The sequence below is a fragment of the Aquarana catesbeiana genome, linkage group LG04, assembly GCF_042186555.1.
Source record: "Aquarana catesbeiana isolate 2022-GZ linkage group LG04, ASM4218655v1, whole genome shotgun sequence".
NCBI lineage: Eukaryota > Metazoa > Chordata > Amphibia > Anura > Ranidae > Aquarana > Aquarana catesbeiana.
Genome location: NC_133327.1, coordinates 350,304,412 through 350,327,108, shown reverse-complemented (window position 1 = coordinate 350,327,108; position 22,697 = coordinate 350,304,412). Strand labels below are relative to the sequence as shown.

The 22,697-nt window shown below is 43.2% G+C and overlaps 1 protein-coding gene across 1 annotated transcript in view; it reads left to right on the top strand.

The window, feature by feature from the left end:
• The window catches only part of USP45 (ubiquitin specific peptidase 45), a 317,389-nt gene that overhangs the window by 244,121 nt on the left and 50,571 nt on the right, over window positions 1-22,697 (top strand). The window contains exons 10-12 of the mRNA XM_073626986.1: window positions 10,126-10,207; window positions 17,443-17,534; window positions 22,427-22,483. Of these exons, the coding sequence (XP_073483087.1) occupies window positions 10,126-10,207; window positions 17,443-17,534; window positions 22,427-22,483 (231 nt within the window). The remainder of the gene's footprint in view (window positions 1-10,125; window positions 10,208-17,442; window positions 17,535-22,426; window positions 22,484-22,697) is intronic.

Sequence of the window (22,697 nt, the reverse complement as noted above, 5' to 3'; positions counted from 1 at the left end):
TGTGCAGGCAGTGTCAAGCGGTCTCTCTCTCTCTCTGGGCAGGCAGTGTCAAGCGTTCTCTCTCTCTCTGGGCAGGCAGTGTCAAACGGTCTCTCTCTCTCTGGGCAGGCAGTGTCAAGCAGTCTCTCTCTCTGTGCAGGCAGTGTCAAATGGTCTCTCTCTGTGCAGGCAGTGTCAAGTGGTCTCTCTCTCTGTGCAGGCAGTGTCAAGCGGTCTCTCTCTCTCTCTGTGCAGGCAGTGTCAAGTGGTCTCTCTGTGCAGGCAGTGTCAAGTGGTCTCTGGGCAGGCAGTGTCAAGCGGTCTCTATCTCTGGGCAGGCAGTGTCAAGTGGTCTCTCTCTCTGGGCAGGCAGCGTCAAGCGGTCTCTCTCTGGGCAGGCAGCGTCAAGCGGTCTCTCTTTGGGCAGGCAGCGTCAAGCGGTCTCTCTCTGGGCAGGCAGCGTCAAGCGGTCTCTCTCTGGGCAGGCAGCGTCAAGCGGTCTCTCTCTGGGCAGGCAGCGTCAAGCGGTCTCTCTCTGGGCAGGCAGCGTCAAGCGGTCTCTCTCTGGGCAGGCAGCGTCAAGCGGTCTCTCTCTGGGCAGGCAGCGTCAAGCGGTCTCTCTCTGGGCAGGCAGCGTCAAGCGGTCTCTCTCTGGGCAGGCAGCGTCAAGCGGTCTCTCTCTGGGCAGGCAGCGTCAAGCGGTCTCTCTCTGGGCAGGCAGCGTCAAGCGGTCTCTCTCTGGGCAGGCAGCGTCAAGCGGTCTCTCTCTGGGCAGGCAGCGTCAAGCGGTCTCTCTCTGGGCAGGCAGTGTCAAGCGGTCTCTCTCTCTCTCTGGGCAGGCAGTGTCAAACGGTCTCTCTCTCTCTCTGGGCAGGCAGTGTCAAGCAGTCTCTCTCTCTCTCTCTCTCTGGGCAGGCAGTGTCAAACGGTCTCTCTGTGTGTGCAGGCAGTGTCAAACAGCCTCTCTCTCTCTCTGTACAGGCAGTGTCAAACGGTCTCTCTGTGTGTGCAGGCAGTGTCAAACGGTCTCTCTCTCTGGTCAGGCAGTGTCAAGCGGTCTCTCTCTCTGGGTAGGCAGTGTCAAGCGGTCTCTCTCTCTGGGTAGGCAGTGTCAAGCGGTCTCTCTCTCTGGGTAGGCAGTGTCAAGCAGTCTCTCTCTCTGGGCTGGCAGTGTCAAGCGTTCTCTCTCTGGGCAGGCAGTGTCAAGCGGTCTCTCTCTCTCTGGGCAGGCAGTGTCAAGCAGTCTCTCTCTCTGGGCAGGCAGTGTCAAACGGTCTCTCTCTCTCTCTCTCTCTCTGTACAGGCAGTGTCAAGCGGTCTCTCTCTCTCTCTGGGCAGGCAGTGTCAAGTGGTCTCTCTCTCTGTGGGCAGGCAGTGTCAAGCAGTCTCTCTCTCTCTCTCTGTGAAGGCAGTGTCAAATGGTCTCTCTCTGTGCTGGCAGTGTCAAACGGTCTCTCTCTCTGGGTAGGCAGTGTCAAGCGGTCTCTCTCTCTCTCTGGGCCGGCAGTGTCAAGCGGTCTCTCTCTGGGCAGGCAGTTTCAAGCGGTCTCTCTCTGGGCAGGCAGTGTCAAGCGGAATCTCTCTGGGCAGGCGTTGTCAAGCGGTCTCTCTCTCTGGACAGGCGTTGTCAAGCGGTCTCTCTCTCTGGGCAGGCGTTGTCAAGCGGTCTCTCTCTCTGGGCAGGCGTTGTCAAGCAGTCTCTCTCTCTGGGCAGGCAGTGTCAAGCGGGTCTCTCTCTCTGGGCAGGCAGTGTCAAGCGGGTCTCTCTCTCTGGGCAGGCAGTGTCAAGCGGGTCTCTCTCTCTGGGCAGGCAGTGTCAAGCGGGTCTCTCTCTCTGGGCAGGCAGTGTCAAGCGGGTCTCTCTCTCTGGGCAGGCAGTGTCAAGCGGGTCTCTCTCTCTGGGCAGGCAGTGTCAAGCGGGTCTCTCTCTCTGGGCAGGCAGTGTCAAGCGGGTCTCTCTCTCTGGGCAGGCAGTGTCAAGCGGGTCTCTCTCTCTGGGCAGGCAGTGTCAAGCGGGTCTCTCTCTCTGGGCAGGCAGTGTCAAGCGGGTCTCTCTCTCTGGGCAGGCAGTGTCAAGCGGGTCTCTCTCTCTGGGCAGGCAGTGTCAAGCGGTCTGTCTCTCTCTGTGGGCAGCCAGTGTCAAGCGGTCTGTCTCTCTCTCTGGGCAGCCAGTGTCAAGCAGTCTCTCTCTCTCTTTCTGTGCAGGCAGTGTCAAGTGGTCGCTCTCTCTGGGCTGGCAGTGTCAAGCGGTCTCTCCCTCTGGGCAGGCTTTGTCAAGCGGTCTCTCTCTCTCTTTCTGGGGCATTGCAATGTGGAGCAGTCTCTCTCTCTCTCTCTCTCTCTCTTTGTGGATGGATGGTGAGCTGATTCGGTGGTTCAATGGGCCACTTGACTGGACTTACCCCCCAGGCCTAAGGCTGCCAGCCCTCCCCTGGTGAGGGGTGTACTCACTTTTATGAGATACTGTAATTATGTATAGTTATGTACTGTAATTTAATTCATAGCATTTATGGATTCTGTATCTTATCTTTATCCAACACTCATGTGAAAAATACCACTTTCAGAGCGATCATCTGATAATCTGATTATTAGTACACAGCTTTCGAGAGACGATCGCAACAGTTTATGCAGAAATATCCAAAGGGACAAGCACAAAAAGTTTTCTAGTACAATAACAGAAATTTATTTGTATGCAAAAAATTTGTGACCAAGACCATACGTGCTAGGAAATGAAAGAATACATTACAGTAAAATACATTACATCACTTCCGAAGTTGTATTCTGTTGTACGAGAATTTTCGTAAGTTTAGTAACCTATTCATTTTCAATATGAGACTAGCATGCAAAAGAAAAAGCGGACAATCATTCGTGCAATATTCTTATTGTGTGTACAAAGCTTCATGCCCCGTACACACGATAGGATTTTTCAACTGAAAATGTTCTGTGGGAGCTTGTCGGAAATTCCGACCACGTGTAGGCTCCATCGGACATTTTCCATCGGAATTTCCGACACACAAAATTTGAGATCTGGATCTCAAATTGTATGACAACAAAATCCGTTGTCGTAAATTCCGATTGTGTGTACACAATTCTGACGCACAAAGTTCCACGTATGCTCGGAATCAAGCAGAAGAGCTGCATTAGCTATTGAACTTAGTTTTTCTCGGGTCATCTTACGTGTTGTACGTCACCGCGTTCTTGACGTTCAGAATGTCGGACATCCGTCGGGAAAAAAACATGGATTTTGTTGTCGGAAAATCCTATCGTGTGTACAGGGCATTACTCTGTCATCAGTTTTCAGTGGAAGGGTTCCTGAAAGGATAACCTGCCAAAGTTAGTTGGTGGCTGTATATTGCCTGTCCTTGCAAGCTATGCTTTCTATTGAAGCATTGTTTGCAATTAAGCAAGAATCAGCCATCAAGGTTATTGATCTGCTAGAGTTGGACACTCATTGTTCCCTTTTCAGTGAGGAAAAAAAAGTACTATGCCAACTGTGTTTGAGAGAATACAGCAGGTCCCTAGCCTTCTGTCATTTTCAGTGAGACTTCTTGCTGTGTTCTTGGAACCAGGAGTCAAGTCCTGGGAAAAAAAGTGTGGGGACTCACCCAAGATTCCCCCCTACCTCAAAATTAAAAATGTGTATGTGTGTGTGTGTGTGTGTGTGTGTGTGTGTGTGTGTGTGTGTGTGTGTGTGTGTATATATATATATATATATATATATATATATATATATATATATATATATATTTTTTTTTTTTTAATTTATATATATATATATAGGTAGATATAAACACATACTCCATGTGCAGACAATGCTACAGGAGATAGTCAAAGAGTGTGCGGACTTGATACAAGAGATGGTCAGAGAGGGTGCGGACATGGTACAGGAGACGGTCAGAGACTGTGCAGACATAATACAGGAGATGGGCAGAGAGTGTGCGGACATGCTACAGGATATGGTCAGAGAGTGTACAGACATGATACAAGAGACTGAAGTGAAAAAAATTATTAGAGACCCCCCCCCCCCCCCGCTTATGGTGAAAATGGAAAAATGAGGAGCTGCAGCCTCTATCAATAAATTCACCCTAAGGTAAATAGTATTTAGAGGTTGTAAGTCACCTCTTAATAAGAACAGAGCCATACCTATCTCCTCTTTTACACAAGAAACTGAAGCCCTACTACAAGAGATGGGGTCAGAGACTAATAGCACAGAGTTATAAGGGGAGCAGTGCTCTGAGGTGTGGGCAGGGTGTATAGTAAGGGGTGCAATGCTCTATGAGGTGGGGGCAGGGTGTATAGTAGGGGTGCATTGTTCTATGAGAGGGGGCAGGGTGTTTAGTGAGGGGTGCAGGGTTCTATGAGGTGGGGTGGGGGCAGGGTGAACAGTGAGGGGGGCAGAGTTCTGGGGGGGGCAGGGTGAATAGTGAGGGGGGCAGGTGTCCATGGGGTGGGAGCAGGGTGAACAGTGAGGAGGGCAGGGTTCCATGGGGTGGGGGCAGGGTGAATAGTGAGGAGGCAGGGTTCCATGGGGTGGATGAATAGTGAAGGGGCAGGGTTCCATGGGATGGGGGCAGGGTGAATAGTGAGGGGTGCAGTGTTCTATGGGGTGGGGGCAGGGTGAACAGTGAGGGGGCATGGTTCGATGGGGTGGGGACAGAGTCAACAGTGAGGGGTGCAGGGTTCTGAAGGGTAGATCAGTATGGGGTGAGTGGTGCAGGGTAGATAGGCGGTGCAGGAAGAAAAGAGGGCTCCTGCGTAGGGCCAGGAGAGACGTAGAGGACAGTGGAGACTGTCGGAGGTGGAGGTGGGGTGCAGATAGCCTGGCATGATCAGAGGAACACGGATCGTAGCCCTCTGTACTACTGAGCCAGGCAGAGAGGAGAGTAGCTGGTACTCATGGTTTGGTCAGCACACATTCGCTTGGCTGAGTCCATACCGCAAGGGAGGGAGGGACCTGGGGACCAGGACACACAGGAGGGATCCAGGCACAAAGACACAGCCAGCCTCGCACTTCACTCGTGCCCCGCCCCCCCCATTTACTTCTGATCTGTTGCCACTGCTCTATGTCAGTCACCGAGAGCCAGGCAGCAGGCAGAACTGGGGGAGCTGTGCAGGGGCAGTGAAGGCTATCCATCACCCACTCCCGACTCCCAGCCAGGACGCAGCTGCTAACGGGAACAGCGTTCCTGCTGTGCAAAAAGTACAGGAAAGTCTTTCCCGCAGGATTCGAGCCCTGCTTGGAACACAAGCTCTCGTAGGGAGCAAGGGGTCGATAAACTGTGCTCAAATGGTCCAAGGAGCGAAGCAAGTGGCGCACCTGAAGGTAGGACCAGAGCGGTAAAGGAGTGTTTGGCCAATACTTTACCAATGCAGAAGAAATGGTGAGCACAGAGGAAGGGGTTGGGAGCTGCATCCATTACCAACTTGTCGGACATCCCTGGTGGGAAGTACGGATTAAAGCCAACAGGCGTCATGGGCCCGCCAACCAAGAAAAGGCCATGCTTCAAGTTGACCTCTCGGAAACACGCCAGTGTAGGACCAATGAGTGGGTGATCCTTAAGAGAAGGGAGGTGACATGCTAACAGCCAAGGGGTAGACTAGGGAGAGAGTCGAGAAGGAGTCCTCAAGGGTTACATGAGAAGTTTGCCTACAATCAGCCCCTTGCACACTCTGTATGTATACTCTGAAAAGCTCAGACAGGGAGAGGAAGAAGCAGCATGAGGAATCGGTCAGCTGTGCAGCAGCGCTTATGTACTAAAAAGGAGCATGAGAGGAGGAGAGAGCAGAGTGACAGATAAGTAGAGTGACAAATGATCTGTTCAGTCTGCTGCTTCTCTTTGCAGTATCTAGTCACAGGCTAGGGGAGGGACAAGACCTGTACTGTAAGTGTTAACTGTAGCAGTGAAAAATCAGGTCTTCACCCCTGCCAGACAAGTCTGTGTTTTGCAGCTGATCTGTGTAATTCTCAGGACTGGTTGCACAGAAATAGAAATCTTTTGGTGGGCAAAAGAGCTCTCCTGTATGTATTTTATCTGTAAATAGCTTTTTTTCTTACGTTTTGCTTAAATAATAAGTACTTCTTCCAAGAGCAACAATTTCCCTTAATAAAGGATAGATTGCTGTATCAAAACTCCAATTTACAAGATTGTATGGCTGGCCTACATCTCTGTGTATTAGGACAAACAAATTAAATTTGGGTATTTTAAATTCCAGATGTAGGCTTTAAGGTCTTCCACCTATTAAATTGACAAATTGAACCAGGTGTCAGACCTTGAGACCTGAGTCTTCAAAATGTAAGTGAAGATTGACCCTTAGCTGTATTGTAACAAACATAACATTTAATAATTGCTTTCCTTGAAGCTCCACATTCCTGCCTTTCTTCATTTTTTTCATTTTCTTGCTTGTAAATAAAGGCCACTTGTTACACAATTGAGACAGATTCTCTGAAGGGGACTTCAGTTTGTAGTTGAGGCCAGTTTTTTGCTGCTTTTTGAAACCTCGTCTAACTCAAATAGGCATAGCGAATGTGCAGCTCTTAATTGTTGAGCTTATATTCATAAACTGTTTGGGCTGCTTGATGCAAGAGTATAACATTTCGCTTCACAATTTGAAGCCAGTGTTTCAGAAGTGAACATATAATGAATGAATATATATTGGAGTTCTGTGAGGGCATTGATAATAAGTTAAATAGTACGTTTTTTTAATATGGTGTTTATATTTTTAAATGTGACCAATCATTTTATATAGAACCGAAAAGAGGTGTTCCCTGTACTAAATAAGGGTTGGATGAAAACTTTGAAGTGTTTTTCAGAATGGCACTCTCCAAAACCTGCTCCTGCTATTCCAAACCTATTTATACATGTTAGCACTGCTGTAGCTATTTATAAAAAAAAAAAAAAACAATTAATTAAAAGTAAAAGAATTAAAAGTGTAGTACTGATAGCAACCAGTCAGATCCCATATAATGCCACTCTGGCTTCAGTAAACTCTGTTTGCTGGTAGCTTTAAGTCCTGAACTTTTCTGCCTATACTGTTTTGAATAAGGCCAAACCATTTGATAATCTGACATTATGTAAGTTTACAGATGCTTCTTGTCCTGTGTAATAGTCTACCTTAAACATCACACTTCCAAAATAAACATAAACCTTCACAAAAAAAAGAACCTAATATCTGTAGTGTTCCTTTGTAGCATGTTACTTGCTGCGTAATTATTGGTTAAAAAATAAATAAATAATATATTTATTTATCTATTTATTTATTCTTAAAGCGATTGCCACTAACAGTAGCAAAAAATAACGTGCAAATATATGACTACAGTTATGTGAGTGCTGGAAAAAAGTAGGTATTTTTCTTTAATGCTGAAGTAGGTGTAATTTTGCATCTAAAATGATCAGTGTTGCTAGCAAATAAATGCTAAGAGTAGCAAATAATCACTAAACAGATGGAATATATGGTTCTCTGTGGTGTACACTATACAGGAAGCCTGTAGTAGCAATGATATTACATCGCTTCAGTTGTGTGCAATTGATTGTAGTATATGCTACTTATGTAGCTTACACCATAGGGCAGGCATATGCAGTTAACAGACCTCCAGCTGTTGCAGAACTACAAGTCCCATGAGGCATAGCAAGTCTCTGACAGCCACAAGCATGACACCCAGAGGTAGAGGCATGATGGGACTTGTAGTTTTGCAACAGCTGGAGGTCCGCTAATTGCATATCCCTGCTATAGGGTGTCACATGATGCCTCTGTTTAATGATTAATTATTACTTATTTGTGTTAATCGCTAGAAATTATATATGTTTGATTGGGCTAGTACAAATAGTCTGTGTAACTTTAGCCTAAAGCTCCATTCACCCCAATGTGTTTTTTACTGCTTTTTGCAGAAATGCAGGACATTTTTTTTTTTTAACATGTAGTTTCTATGGAACATGTTCACATCAGTGCATTTTTGTGCCCCTGCGTTTTAGGAAAGGGTCCGGGACTTTTTTCCCAGCAGCATTTTGCATGTAATAGACACGCATCCAAAATGCAAGTACCGTGTTCTAACCGTGATTTTATTGCGATTTGGTTTTTTTAGGGTTTTTTTTTTTTTTTTTTTTTACATTCACTGTATGTAGCCAGTTGCTAAGGAGCGGGCCGGATTTTAAAAAATTCAAGAAAAAATGGCGTAGGGTTTCTCCCAAAATCCATACCAGATCCTTATCTGAGTATGCAGCCTGGCAGGCCAGGAAAGGGGGGGACGAGCGAGCGCCCCTCCTGAACCATATCAGGCCACATGCCCTCAACATGGGTTGGTGGGTGCTCTGAATCGAGGGGGAAGCCCTGCCTCCCTACCCACCCCAAAGCACCTTGTACCTATGGGGACAGGGGCCTCATCCCCTCAACCCTAGGCTGTGGTTGTGGGGGTCTGTGGGCAGGGGGCTTATTGGAATCTGGAAGCCCCCTTTAACAAGGGGCCCCCCAGATCTCAGCCCCCTCAACCATATGAATGGATATGGGGTACTTTTGGGTACCCCTACCCATTCACCCAAAAAAAAGTATTGTAGTGTGACAAAAAACTAGACAGTTTTTGACAAGTCCTTTATTAAAAATGTTATCTCTGCTCCTCTTCTTCCTCCGCTCTTCTTCTTCCTCCGCTCTTCTTCTTCCTCCGCTCTTCTTCTTCCTCCGCTCTTCTTCTTCCTCCGCTCTTCTTCTTCCTCCGCTCTTCTTCTTCCTCTGCTTTTCTTCCTCTGCTTCTTCCTCTGCCGCCGCCACTGACCTGCTGAAAATTTAAAAAAAAAGATCATCCTCTAACTGGCTCCCGCCTTTCTGTCTGCTCTGACGTCAGGGGTATGGTGGGTCGGTGATGTCAAAAGGGCGGGGGTCTGCAGATGACATCACCCGATGGCCACACTCCATAGTTATATAAGAAATATCAACATTGGAGCGGACAGAAAGACGGGAGTCTGTCGGAGGATGATCGTTTTTTTTTTTATTTTCAGCGGGTCAGTCTCAGTTATAAAGGACTTGTCAAAAACTCTTTGTCTACACTACACTACTCTTTTGGGGTGAATGGGTAGGGGTTGTTTAAGGGGGCTTCCAGATTCCGATAAGCCCCCTGCTGGCAGACCCTCACAACCACAGCCCAGGGTTGTGGGGATGAGGTCCTTGTCCCCATCAACACGGGGGACAAGGTGCTTTGGGGTGGGGGGGTCCAGAGCCCCCCCATGTTGAGGGCATGTGGCCTGGTATGGTTCAGGAAGGGGGGGGCGCTCTCTCGCCCCCCTTTCTCTTTTTTTTTGGGGGGGGGCAGACCGAAGGGTCTGGTATGGTTTTTTTTTGGGGGGGAGCCCATGCCAATTTTTTATCAATGTTTTTAATGCCGGCAAATCTTTTTTTTACAGTCAGCTGTTAGCTGGGAACCCGCTGACAGCTGATGACTCATTGGTTGTTAAGGATGTGGTGGCCGGCCGGCCTCCCCAGCTCATTCCTTAGCAACCGGCTATATACAGTGAATGTAAAGCAAAAAAAAACCTGCAAATCGCAGTAAAAAAAATACAGCAGAAAACACAGCAAAAAGCACTGCAGAAACGCTGAAAAGCAACTTGCATAGATGTGAAAGGAGCCTTATATTCTACACAACACCATTTATTTGCTGCTTACCATGCTAAGGGCTCATGCACATATGGCTTGATTATATCGCTACAGTTTCACTTTTACCTGCTCAGATCAGACCGATATTGCATCTAATGTGTAAATGTAAAAGAATGCATCAAATTTTCCATCATGACATCCTAAAATAAAAGAAAATAGTAGAAAATAGATTAAAATGCATAATGACTTTAACTTAAAAAAGGAGTTTGCGTTGTTTTACGACGACACCCCTCTTCATATACATGACAAAATCAGTATGCCTAGGGTACATCTAAAGACTATCTATATATGCTTTTTCACTTTAAAAACAAAAGTGTTTGTTAATGCTGATGGATAATGTATGCATGTGTACCAAATAATGACCAGACCTGATCATAGCTTTGCAACAACACTTATATGGCATCACATTGAGGCTAACCTGATTTGTAATAGTGTTGCATTGTGCTATTAAGTTAAAGCCTAATTTTAGTTGTTATTGATTAAAATGTTGATCTTTCCCTGCTGCAGCGCATACAGTCTGGAATTTTAAAAGCATTCAACAACCCAACAACTAAAACAGCAGATGAGGATACAAGGAGAAAAGTTAAAGGTAAGCTTTCACATGGACTGCTTTTAAATTCTGTATGAAGGATCATCGGTTAGGAGGGGTGGAGGACAAAGTACAGATGTGCTCCCTGCCTTGTGCCTCAATAGCTTGAGATTGAAATAGTCTGTGCTTTCCAGGTTACCTCCTCGGATTTCCTTAAAACCAGTACAGTATTTGAGACATTGGAAGGGAAAGGTCTGATCTAGTAACTATGGAATGGTCTCATTTATCATGTGTATTAAAGAACACCTGTCTAACCTTGTCTATGGATTTTTAGCTTTTTAGGTCTCTAAAGATTTTGTTAAAGATTGTGTTTCTTATTTCTAAATCTGAAAGGGTGCAAATATATACGAAAGCTGCTACCCTAAAGCAGACACCAAAAATAATTTGTTGTCTGTATGTGTCCAGATCATTGTAAACCATCACCACCACTGCATTGTCATGACCGACATGGCACAAATAAAACTTCTTTTGGAGCTCATGACAGCAGAGCTTTGTCAATTTGTTCAAATCTGCTTAGCTATTAGCTGATGAAGAAAAGTGGTTACACAGAACCCCTGCTTCCTTAGAATTCTTTCACTTATGTGTGGACTGCCAAGCTGGACCTACACATGGTGATTTGATAGAGCAATCAAACTTTCATTTCAGTCGGAATGGGAACAACATTGCCTTGATCGAACCCAGTGTAAACATTTCTGTAAATAAACTATATTAAAGTTGTTTATTTTTTTTGCCCACTTTCATGGTTAAATGGATTCTGGTAGTCAATCACACTTGTGGGTGGTAGATTGCTTCATTTCTGGCGATTACTTGTAATTCTAGTTGCTATTTTCTTGTGGATGGTAATTGAAAAGAACTGAAAATTGCTACCTGTATGGTGAGCTTTAAGGCAGCCATATGAGAAACAGTCCTATTTCAATTTCTTTTATTGTCACTTATAACCTTTGATCAGCCCATGAAAAAAAAAAATTCAGTTATAAACACAAAGCCATTGGGTCCTAAATAATGTGCTTATTTATTCCTTGGTACTACAGCCAACAAGGAATCTTGAGTATCTGAAATTTAACCACTTCAATACCAGGCACTTAGACACCTTCCCGCCCAGGCCAATTTTCAGCTTTTAGCGCTGCTGCAATTTGAATGATAATTGCGCGGTCATGCTACACTGTACCCAAACAAATTTTTTATCATTTTGTTCCCACAAATAGAGCTTTCTTTTGGTGGTATTTGATCACCTCTGCGGTTTTTATTTTTTGCGCAACAAATAAAAAAAGACCGAAAATTTAGAAAAAAAAAACAAGTTTTGCTTTGTTTCTGTTAAAATATTTTGTAAATAAGTACGTTTTCTTCAATGACGGGCACTGATATGGCTGCACTGACGGGCACTGATACGGCGGCACTGATAGGCAACGATGAGGTGGCACTAACGGGCACTGATGATGGGCACCGATATGCGGCACTGATAGGCACTGGTATGCGGCACTAATGGGCACTCATAGGTGGCACTGATGGGCACTTGTAGGCGGCATTGATTGATACTTATGGGTGGCACTGATGGGTACTTATGGGTGGCACTGATAGGTGGGCACTGATGGGCACCGATAGGTGGGCACCGATGGGCACTGACAGGTAACACTGGTGGCACTGATAAAACTGATTGTGGCATTGCTGGGCAGAACTGAAACATAATGGTGCCAATCAGTGCCCATTTGTGGGCACTGATTGGCACAGATTGGGCACATTGGGCACATGTGGATGGCCTTGGGGTACATACCTGGCCATCCACATGTTGCCCCTTCCCTGGTGGTCCTAGTGGCGATCCCTGGTGGTCCAGTGTGGTGATCTGAGGGGGGGCTGCACTAATAAACAATCAGCGCAGACCCCCCCTGTCAGGAGAGCCGCCGATCGGCTCTCCTCTACTCGCGTCTGTCAGACGTGAGTGAGGAAAAGCCGATCAACGGCTCTTCCTATTGACATCGTGATCAGCCGTGATTGGACACGGCTGATCATGTGGTAAAGAGCCTCCGCCGGAGGCTCTTTACCAAGATCGGTGTAGTGGTGTGTCAGGCTGACACACCGCTCCAGCGATCGCCGCGATGCGCGCCCCCGCATGTTATCCTGCTGGATGTCATATGACGCCCAGTCAGGATAACTGAACCACCGCCCGGCCGTCATCTGCTATGGGCCGGGCGGGAAGTGGTTAAAGGAAAAAAAATAGTGTGTTTTTTTTTTTTGTTTGTTTTTTGTTTTTTTTTACAGAGCAGTTGTTTTCTGAGAGGAAACTAGAATTAGTTTTTATAAAGAACATGGTACAAGTTGTATCATACAGAGTTTTATTTGAAATGACATCTGTAATAGAATGCTAAACTCCTCAAAGTAACCGCCTCTATTCCCACTTCTTACTTAAACCTGTATCAGAGGCCCACTCCCTGCAATGGGTATTTCTACTCGGTCTGAAATCTCCTTTCTGGCACCCTGCCCACTCCCCCCCCACTTTAAAATTTAAAAATACCCCACTGTGCCCCGTGCATACCTCTGCACCCCCCAAATATCTTTGTCACTACTGTGTACCCCCTCTCCACAACTGCACCTCTGGACCCTGTTACACTACACAGCCCTCCCTCCCCACAGTTAAGTCCAGCAGTTGCCGTCCTCTATTCAGCGCTGCTCACTGTCTCTCCCCTGCTATGAGCAGCAGAGTGAATCCGGCGGCCGGCCCTGGGTGTCAGTCACCTGGGTAAGGTCCGCACCCGGGCACCTTGTCACAGCTCGCCTCTCCCTGCATTGGCTTTCACAGTGCCGCTGCCTGAGCCCACTATCACCGCTTCACTCGTGGGGGGGCACCGGTCTGACACCCCCCCAATGTGTGGCACCCAGGGTGGACCCCCCCCCCATTGGTACGCTACTACTTCCTGTGCATGCCTATGAGGGCTCAGTACATAGGCATGTCTGGCACCAAACAGGATTTTTGAGAAAGAAACATTTTAATAAGGGAAACAATTCCAGTACAGAGTAAGTTGGAAGCTAGGGTGGGGCATAGTAATTCAGGCTAATTCAGGAAAGGTGGGGGGTGAATTGAGTAAATCCTCAATTCAGGTTATGAGAGCTGGTATTGCTAATTTTACTTTGATGGTACAGTTGTGCAACTTCCAGGGCTGGAATTTTTATCCTGGCTTCACTACTTTGTAACTTATTGAGGTGAAACAAGCTTGCATCCATTAAGGTCCTGGGATTCATGACCTGTATAATTGTTCTTGATCATTGGCTAATAAAATTGGGAAGAAAGGATAAAGATGACAACTCTGGAGGATGCACAATCCAAAAAGCAGTCAGTAAAAATGTACCTGTTTCGACTTGCATGCGAATTCAACTTAAGAACAAACCTACAGATCCTATCTTGTTTGTAACCTGGGGACTGCCTGTATTACTATCCTAGTAGATACTATTTAAGAGAGGGAACAGGGTTAGTTATATAGGGTTGGGGATATACAGGTGAATCTCATAAGATTAGAAGATCATCAAAAAGTTAATTTATTTCAGTAATTCAATTCAAAAAGTGAAACTTATATATTTTATATAGATGTGTTACACACAGAGTGATATATTTCAAGCATTTCTTTCTTTTAATTTTGATTATTATGGCTTACAGCTAGTGAAAATTCCAAATTCAGTATCTCAGAAAATTAGAATATTACATAAGACCATTAAAAAATAAGGATTTTTGATACAGAAATGTTGGCTTACTGAAAAGTATGTCCATGTACAGTATAGTATGCATTCAATACTTGGTCGGGGCTCCTTTTGCATGATTTACTGCATCAATGCAGTGTGGCAGGAAGGCTATCAGCCTGTGGCACTGCTGAGGTATTATGGAAGCCCAGGTTGCTTTGATAGTGATCGTCATCTCGTCTTTATTGTTGGGTCTGGTGTCTCTCCTCTTCCTCTTGACAATATCCCACAGATTCTCTATGGAGTTTAGGTCAGACGAGTTTGCTGGTCAGTCAAGCACAGTGATACCATGATCACTAAACCACGTATTGATACTTTTGGTAGTGTGGGCAGGTTCCAAGTCCTGCGGGAAACTTAAATCAGCATCTCCATAAAGCTGGTCAGCAGAGGAAAGCATGAAGTGTTCTAGAATTTCCTGGTAGAGGGCTGCACTTACTTTGAACTTGATAAAACACAGTGGACCAACACCAGCAGATGACACCCCAAATCATCACGGACTGTGGAAAAATGCCACGCAGCATCGATGCAGTAATTTATGCAAAAGGAGGCCCGACCAAGTATTGAGTGCATGCTATACTGTACATGGACATACAGTAAGCCAACATTTCTGTATTAAAAATACTTTTTTTATCGGTCTTATGTAATATTCTAATTTTCTGAGATCCTGAATTTTGGGTTTTCACTTGCTGTAAGCCATAATCATAAAAATTAAAAGAAAGAAATTTGTCTGCAATATGTTTTTACTCCCTTTTTTTTATTCTAAAGAATTGTTCATTAGAATTGTTGGACAAATGTTATTAATAATTATAGAATTATTGAAAAATAATTTAGAAATGCTGGTAGGATTAGTTTGTATTACTGTTTTTTTTTTTTTTATCATTTAATCCAAACTGATGCCCCTTGCTAGTTAGAATGTGGAGGTGTTCACATTAGTTTGACAAGTGATGTTTTATTGCAGTCAAACTATACTACATAATAGCACAGTGCCATCTTGTGGCATGACTTATTAAAATCTCCAATTTGCCTGTGTCACTGGTAATGGATTTAAAACCAGTCTTGTTTTTTTTTCCTGGAACAATGAAAGTATGTCAAATAAATATTACATACAGTGCATCCGGAAAGTATTCACAGAGCTTTACGTTTTTCACATGTTGTTTGTTACAACCTTATTCCAAAATGGATTAAATTCATTATTTTCCTCAAAATTCTGCAAACACCACCCCATAATGGCAACGTAAAAAAGTTTGTTTGAAATCTTTGCACATTAATAAAAATAAAAAATGAAAAAATCACATGTACATAAGTATTCACAGCCTATGCCATGAGACTCAAATCCTGTTTACATTGCTCATTCTTGAGATGTTTCTACCACTTGATTGGAGTCCACCTGTGGTAAATTAAGTCGATTGGACATGATTTGAAAAGGCACACACCTGTCTATATAAAGTCTCTTAGTTAACAGTGCATGTCAGAGCACAAACCAAGCCATGAAGTCCAAGGGATTGTCTGTAGACCTACGAGACAGGATCGTATCGAGGCACAGATCTGGAGAAGGGTACAGAAAAATTTCTGTAGCAATGAGCACAGTGGCCTCCATCATCCGTAAATGGAAGAACTCTTCCTAGAGTGGGCTGCCCAGCCAAACTGAGCGATCAGGGGAGAAGGGCCTTAGTCAGGGAAGTGACCCAGAACCGGATGGTCACTCTGACAAAGCTCCAGTGTTTCTCTGTGGAGAGAGGAGAACCTTCCAGAAGAACAACCATCTCTGCAGCACTCCACCAATCAGGCCTGAATGGTTGAGTGGCCAGATGGAAGCCTCTCCTCAGTAAAAGGCACATGGCAGTCCGCCTGGAGTTAGCCAAAAGGCACCCGAAGGACTCTCAGACCATGAGAAACAAAATTCTCTGGTCTGATGAAACACAGATTGAACTCTTTGGCTTGAATGGTAAGCGTCATGTCTGGAGGAAACCAGGCATCACTGTTAACCTGGCCAACACCATCCCTACAGTGAAGCATGGTGGTGGCAGCATCATGCTGTGGGGATGTTTTTCAGCGGCAGGATCTGCGAGACTAGTCAATATTGGGGGAAAGGAGAATGCAGCAATATTCAGAGACATCCTTGTTGATAATCTGCTCCAGAGCTCCTGGACCTCAGCCTTGGGGAAGGTTCATCTTCCAACAGGACAACAACCCTGAGCACACAGCCAAGTTAACAAAGTGGCTACAGGACAACGCTGACTGTCCTTTAGTGGCCCAGATTTGAACCCGATTTAACATCTCTGGAAAGATCTGAAAATGGCTGTGCACTGTTGCTCCCCAAACAACCTGATGGAGCTTGAGAGGTCCTACAAAGAAGAATGGGAGAAACTGCCCAAAAATAGATGTGCCAAACGTGTAGCATCATACTCAAGACTTGAGGCTGTAATTGGTGTCAGAGGTGCTGTTTTTTTTCTTTTTAATAAATTTGCAAAGATTTCAAACAAACTTCTTTGACATTGTCATTATGGGGTATTGTTTGTAGAAATTTTGAGGAAAATAATGAATTTAATCCTTTTAGGAATAGGGCTGTAACATACAAAAATGTGGAAAAAGTGAAGCGCTGTGAATACTATCCGAATGCACTGTATGTGTTCAGTGACTTAGAAAAAAAAAAAAAATATATATATATATATATATATATATATATATATATATATATATATATATATATATATATACACATATATATATATATATATATATATATATATATATATATATATATATATATATGAGAGAGAGAGTGTTCCATAATCAGATGGAAACAATGAAAATCTTTAAATCGTCCTATTTGCCAAAGAAAACATTTTTGTTAGTTATCCAGAGATTCAGACTAATGGCATTTGGTCTGGACCACCTAAAGTTCTTAAATGCGTATGTATATTCCCTATGACCAGTTCATAGTCACCAAAGTGCCATTAGCTCTGTTGTAAATAACAATGTATTGGGTCTGATATGAGCAAGCAAGATAATGCAAATCAGACTGGCTGTAATTGAGAACTAGGTACAGAATTTTCTTTCACTTGTTACTATACCCCACTGTTTCTCAGTTTGAGTTGGAAATCCTACCTGTATGTTTGTTCTTGGCTGGAAATTTAGTAAATATTGAGGACAAAGCATCAGTATTAGTGCCCAATAACATCTTGGGAGGTCAGCAATGGCAACTTACATATTTCTTTTATGACTGGTATAGTTTAAAAATGATTCCACTTACTCTAGAAATATAATATGGGAACTAGATTTCTTAGTCGCAATATCAAGACCCTGCAGAATAGTGCTGTGTTAATGGTCTTGCAATGCACTTTTGCAACCTTTTCATTATGTACAAAAGGATTCTCATTGTGCTTCTGTTTGAACTTAACATTTAAGTAATAGGTTAGACATTATACTAACACATTTTTCAAAACTCTTGCAGAGATATATTGCCTCGGGGACTTGTTAATAAAAATATATTTGATTTGTGTCCCTAGCTTACGGAAGAGAAGGAGTAAAGACAAATTTCATAGATAGAGTGTTTGTTGGTGAATTAACCAGCACAATCATGTGTGAGGAATGTGAACAGGTAAGTATATCTTATTCGTGTGCGAAAAGTCAATGTGGCTTAACAGCTGTGGAATCTGTTATGAAGCAGTGAAAATAAATAAAATTTAATTGTATCTGCAATGTAGGGCTACTTCAATGCAGTAGTGAGCAACAAATATGGCCAGCAGAGTTCAGTAACCCATAGCCACAAATCAGATTAGCACTTACTGTCTTTATAACAGTGAAATATAAATTGGCTACCATGCTTCTGCTATTTGCTTTGTTTTATAAGCCCGGTAGACTTTGTCTGAAACTGGATTTTGTCCTTTCTGAAATGTTGTATACTAAATTACAGACCTGCATTTATGTTAAGCGCTGTGGCTGTTTTATAAAACTGGTGAAAAGAAAAATGGAACAATTACCTATAGCAGTGTTTCTCAACCTTTTTTCAGTTGTGGCACTTTTTAAAAGTATGCGAAATCTCAAGGCACCTCCGTCTTAAATGTAAAAAATGTAAATGTTAGAAGTCATAATGGAACCTGAGCCTGGGATGATGTACACCGCCACCTTGATGAAATTACCTTCACATCAGAGGCCCCCTTTCACAACCTTCATGTCAGAGTCCCCCCCCCCCCACACACACACACACACACACAATCACATCAGACCCCCCACAAATCACCACAGAGTCCATCACCGAATCAGAACCCCCCTGTATGTGGTTGCCCCCACATCACTTCAAGGTCTCCCACTACCAAAGAGACCTCTCCTGATCACAGAGCCCTCTCATCCATCTCTGACCCAGGTTGTGCTTACAACGCTCCGGAGGAACGGCACCCTGGTTGGTAAACACTGACTTATAGTATACTTTTTAATACCTTGATTTGTATCAGCAATGCAGAATAAATGATGAAACCTGATTGGTTGGTCTTTGACCGCTCCAAAGGTTTTAAAAGATCCTAACAGATAGTCCTGAAACCTGACATTAGAACAAAAAATGTTTAAAGGCAGAAAAAAAAACCCCACGGCCAGTGTGTTCAGGAGCAGTGGCATTTTGGCAGCAAAAACGCTGAACGTGCCTAATGAAATGAAATAACGCCCAAGCTCTTCAGGGGCCTAAACGGGCTACACACATTTACAAGCGTCAAGCTTTTTTTTTTTTCTGCCAAAAAGCTGCTGCCAAGAGGAAATCAATCTAGGAGAGTTAGCAAAAAGTGTGCATGAGGCCTTAGTGTTTAGAAGCATTGAATCAGTATGTCACTTTTCTTTAATTGTTCTCCAGCCTTGAAAAGTTATGGTGAACAGATCTCCACAATTTGCCTCATTTTCAAGAGCGGGCTGTGTACTTTTTTAAAAAGGTGAACACAAACTCAGTACTAGTCAGTCTAAAGACAACTGGACTTATGCATGTTTCTACGTCTTCCATCAGCGTTCTAATTTTCAAAAAGCAAATATTGTGACACACTTTTTTGGTCTAACATTGTGGCAATATTCTATGGTGGGAACTGACATCTTGGTATTTTCATACCCCTTATCTTCCACACTTTCAGCAAGTTCTACCATATTAATAATGTAGTCCTTTCTGTATAAAAACATCAGCCATGGTAGTTCACTTAACAAACTTAGGGCTATTGTCTGACTAACTGCAATCAGGATATGCCATTGAAAAAATTGTTGGGTTGTTTACAGATATGCTCAGTCAAACTGAAAACTCATCAAACTCGTCTTTTGTTTTTGCTCCCAGGTACTCCTCCAGGCCCTCTCCAGGCCCCCTCCATAGTTTTCTCTGCATTTTCCACTCCCACCTAGAAGGCCGGGCAGTGCTTTCCCATGAAGCTCTACAATGGGCCCTGATTGGTTAGAATCAGAGGAATATATTGAGTACAGAAGGCAAAAAAAACACTTGACGTAGACTGGTTCTGTTTGCTTTAGCAAGAGCATAATTTAATTCTTTCTGACTCCTCAATGGCAGTTGAATAAGTCCCTGTATGAAGATGTTTTTGTAGTTATTGACAAAATAGATAAAAGCAAGTCTTGGCAAAGCCACCATTAACTAGTTACACAAGGTAAATTAATATAGTAACTAGCAGCGCTGTGAGTTAAAGTGACTTTAAAGCATAAATAACAAATCACCCAATGACAAGTGATAATCAATAACATACATTAGTAATTATGAATTGTATGAATGAATGACCAAAGTCCACAACTAAACAGTCCATTGAACAAACATGAAAGCTCAGTGTGATTCAACACTGTGTAGAGTACGACAGGATTGACTTAAAAAATCATCCACCACACCACGTGCAAATGGTGACTCCGCTCCCCTTTAGATGTACACCCACCAAATGAAGTTGCCTTGCACTTTCATGCTTGGCAAATACACGACAACCCACAACAGGTTAAATCAACCATTGATATCCGTGAAAGTAGATCTCATGGAAAATCCACATATAAAGAAACAAAGTGCTCCAATAGTGCAGTAGTGTTTAATGAAAATGTATTCAAGTTTAAAAACGCTTCAAACATTACACTCACATGGAATCAAATGAATAAAAGCATGTAACAGATCCACTGCAACAGCAAGGAACTGGCATGACGTGGTCACAGCGGACCAGCCTGTGTGAACGGTATCTCACCCACATGAAATCGTAACCCCCGGAACCTCAATTCCGGTATTATGTTCAACGCCACTAATGGTTGCCGTACAGCCACGTTTTGACACATTTCGTCATCACAACCTCCTCCCCAGGACCCTCGGAACGTCACTTCCGGTATTACGTCCAATGTCACTAATGGTTGCCCTACAGCCACGTTCCGACACGTTTCGTCATCACGACTTCCTCCCCAGAGGAGTGGGGGTGAGATACCGTTCACACACACTGGTCTGCTGTAACTATGTCATGCCAGTTCCTTGCTGCTGCAGTGGATCTGTTACATGCTTTTATTCATTTCATTCCATGTGAGTGTAATGTTTGAAGCATTTTTTAACTTGAATACATTTTCATTAAACAATACTGCACTATTGGAGTACTTTGTTTCTTTATATATGGATTTTCCATGAGATCTATTTTCACGAGTGGATATCGATGGATGATTTAACCCTTTCTGGGTTGTCGTGTATTTGCTGAGCATGAGAGTGCTAGGCGACTTCATCTGGTAAATTTACATCTAAAAGGGAGCTGAGTCACCATTTACATGCGGTGTGGTGGATTATTTTTTAAATCAGTCCTATCATACTGTGTTGACGTGTTGAATCACACTGAGCTTTCACGCTTGTTTAATAGACTGTTCAGTTGTTGACTTTGGTCATTCATTCATACAACGCATAATTACTAATTTATGTTAATGGTTTTCACTTGTCACTGGGTGATTTGTTATTTATGATTTAAAGTCCCTTTAACTCACGTTTACTATATTGATTTACACGGTAAATGCTTATGATTATCTGTTCAATTTAAGTGGCAGCTTTTAACACTATATTTCCTCCTGGCGCGGTGTTGGTACCATAGGTTGCATTATTGCATTAGGGTGTGCACCCCAAAGCTCAAACAAACTGAAGCATAGTAAATTCATTTAGCTTTTGGACTTTCAGATTTTAGTTACACAAGGTAAAAACAAAATTCCTTACTTATTTAATATAATTTAGTCTGACTACATACCTCCAAACTTTCTGAGATAGGAAAGGGGAACATCATTTTAGCACAAAGTGTGCAGGCATAGGACACACACCCTGCACCAACCCAGTTATATGCAGCATGAAAAATTATTAGCTAAACCAAAAGTGTTTTTTTTCATTATGTTTCCTTTATACTGGCATTTTAAAACAATGTGATACAATGTGATAAAGATTTGTGTAAAAGTTTTAGTGTAGTGTAATACTTTTGGTAGTGAATTGTTGCATTTAGTTCCAAAAAAGGGACTATTTTTGCAATTTTTTGTTCTACAATTTGCCATCACCAAGTCCTTTCCTTTCCTGGAAGTTTCTGAATGTAAAAGGTTTACCAGACAATCCTTTCTATTAGTAAAAAGAAAGGGAAACTAAATAGTATATACTTTCCTTACTCGCGCAAAGGTTATTCTAGTGTTTTTTCTAGGGGCTGCACGTTGTAAAGGTGATACCTTATGTGTGTGTGATAAACCGCGCACCCTATATATACAGCAACTTTTAAATGCACAATCAGAAAATATTGTGAACAACCACTAGATGTCTCCAGTGGATGACCATAGGTTAATTAACATGTGAACTCTTATACAATATTCACTCTAAAGTTCTCAACCTCAGTCCTCAAGTACCCTGGGCCATATTTTGGGAACTTTCCTTGGATAAAATAGCTCTTTTCAATACCATGTCATTGATATTGATTTAAAACATGCTGTGCAAAGTAAGGGAAAACCTGAAAACATGGCCCATTGGGGTACTTGAGGACTGTGGTTAAAAAACACTGCATTAGTACACACTAGAGGAGGCACTCTTTTGTTTCCAAAAAAAGAGAACCCCAGTTTTTTTTTTTTTTTTTTTTTTTTTTTATTGTACTTTAAGGGCCCAGTTACATTATTGCATATTATATGTGATGCACACTAGTGTGCGTTGTAATGCACTGCAAGATATGGCACATGCGCCTTTTTTGGTGTATTAGGCAGCCCATTCTAATTAATAGGCTAACCTAATAACACAATAAATGAGAACATGTGAGCTTACACAGTGTAATGTGTGAATGGGCCCTAAAACTCTGCATTCCTCTGACTAGCAAGGTAGTTCTTATCTGAAACCTTGCAGGATCTTGTGTTTCTTTCCCAAACTAAATTCAGGTATTCAGCTCTGAACACGCATATTGAAGATGTGTTCTAACTAGTTAATTATACTGATGACAAGATTTTGTTGACAGTTGTTTAATGGCAGTAATTGTGTTTTTGTATTGTTCTTTGTTCTAGATTTCCTCTGTGAATGAAGCATTTATTGATCTTTCACTGCCGATTATAGAAGGGAGGGTATGTGAGATACATTTTTTTTGTTTCATTTATTGTAAAGACAGCAGGGGGTTATACATAATAAATAACCTACTGCTAGATAATGTTTCATGACTGGCTCTGTATTGTTGTGTTGTTTACTATAAAAATAAGGCTAGGTGTACATTTGAGGCTGGGTGGTAAAAGCACACAGTTCAGCCATGGTTTTGCCCTCCCTCAACAGCTCCCCCTTAAG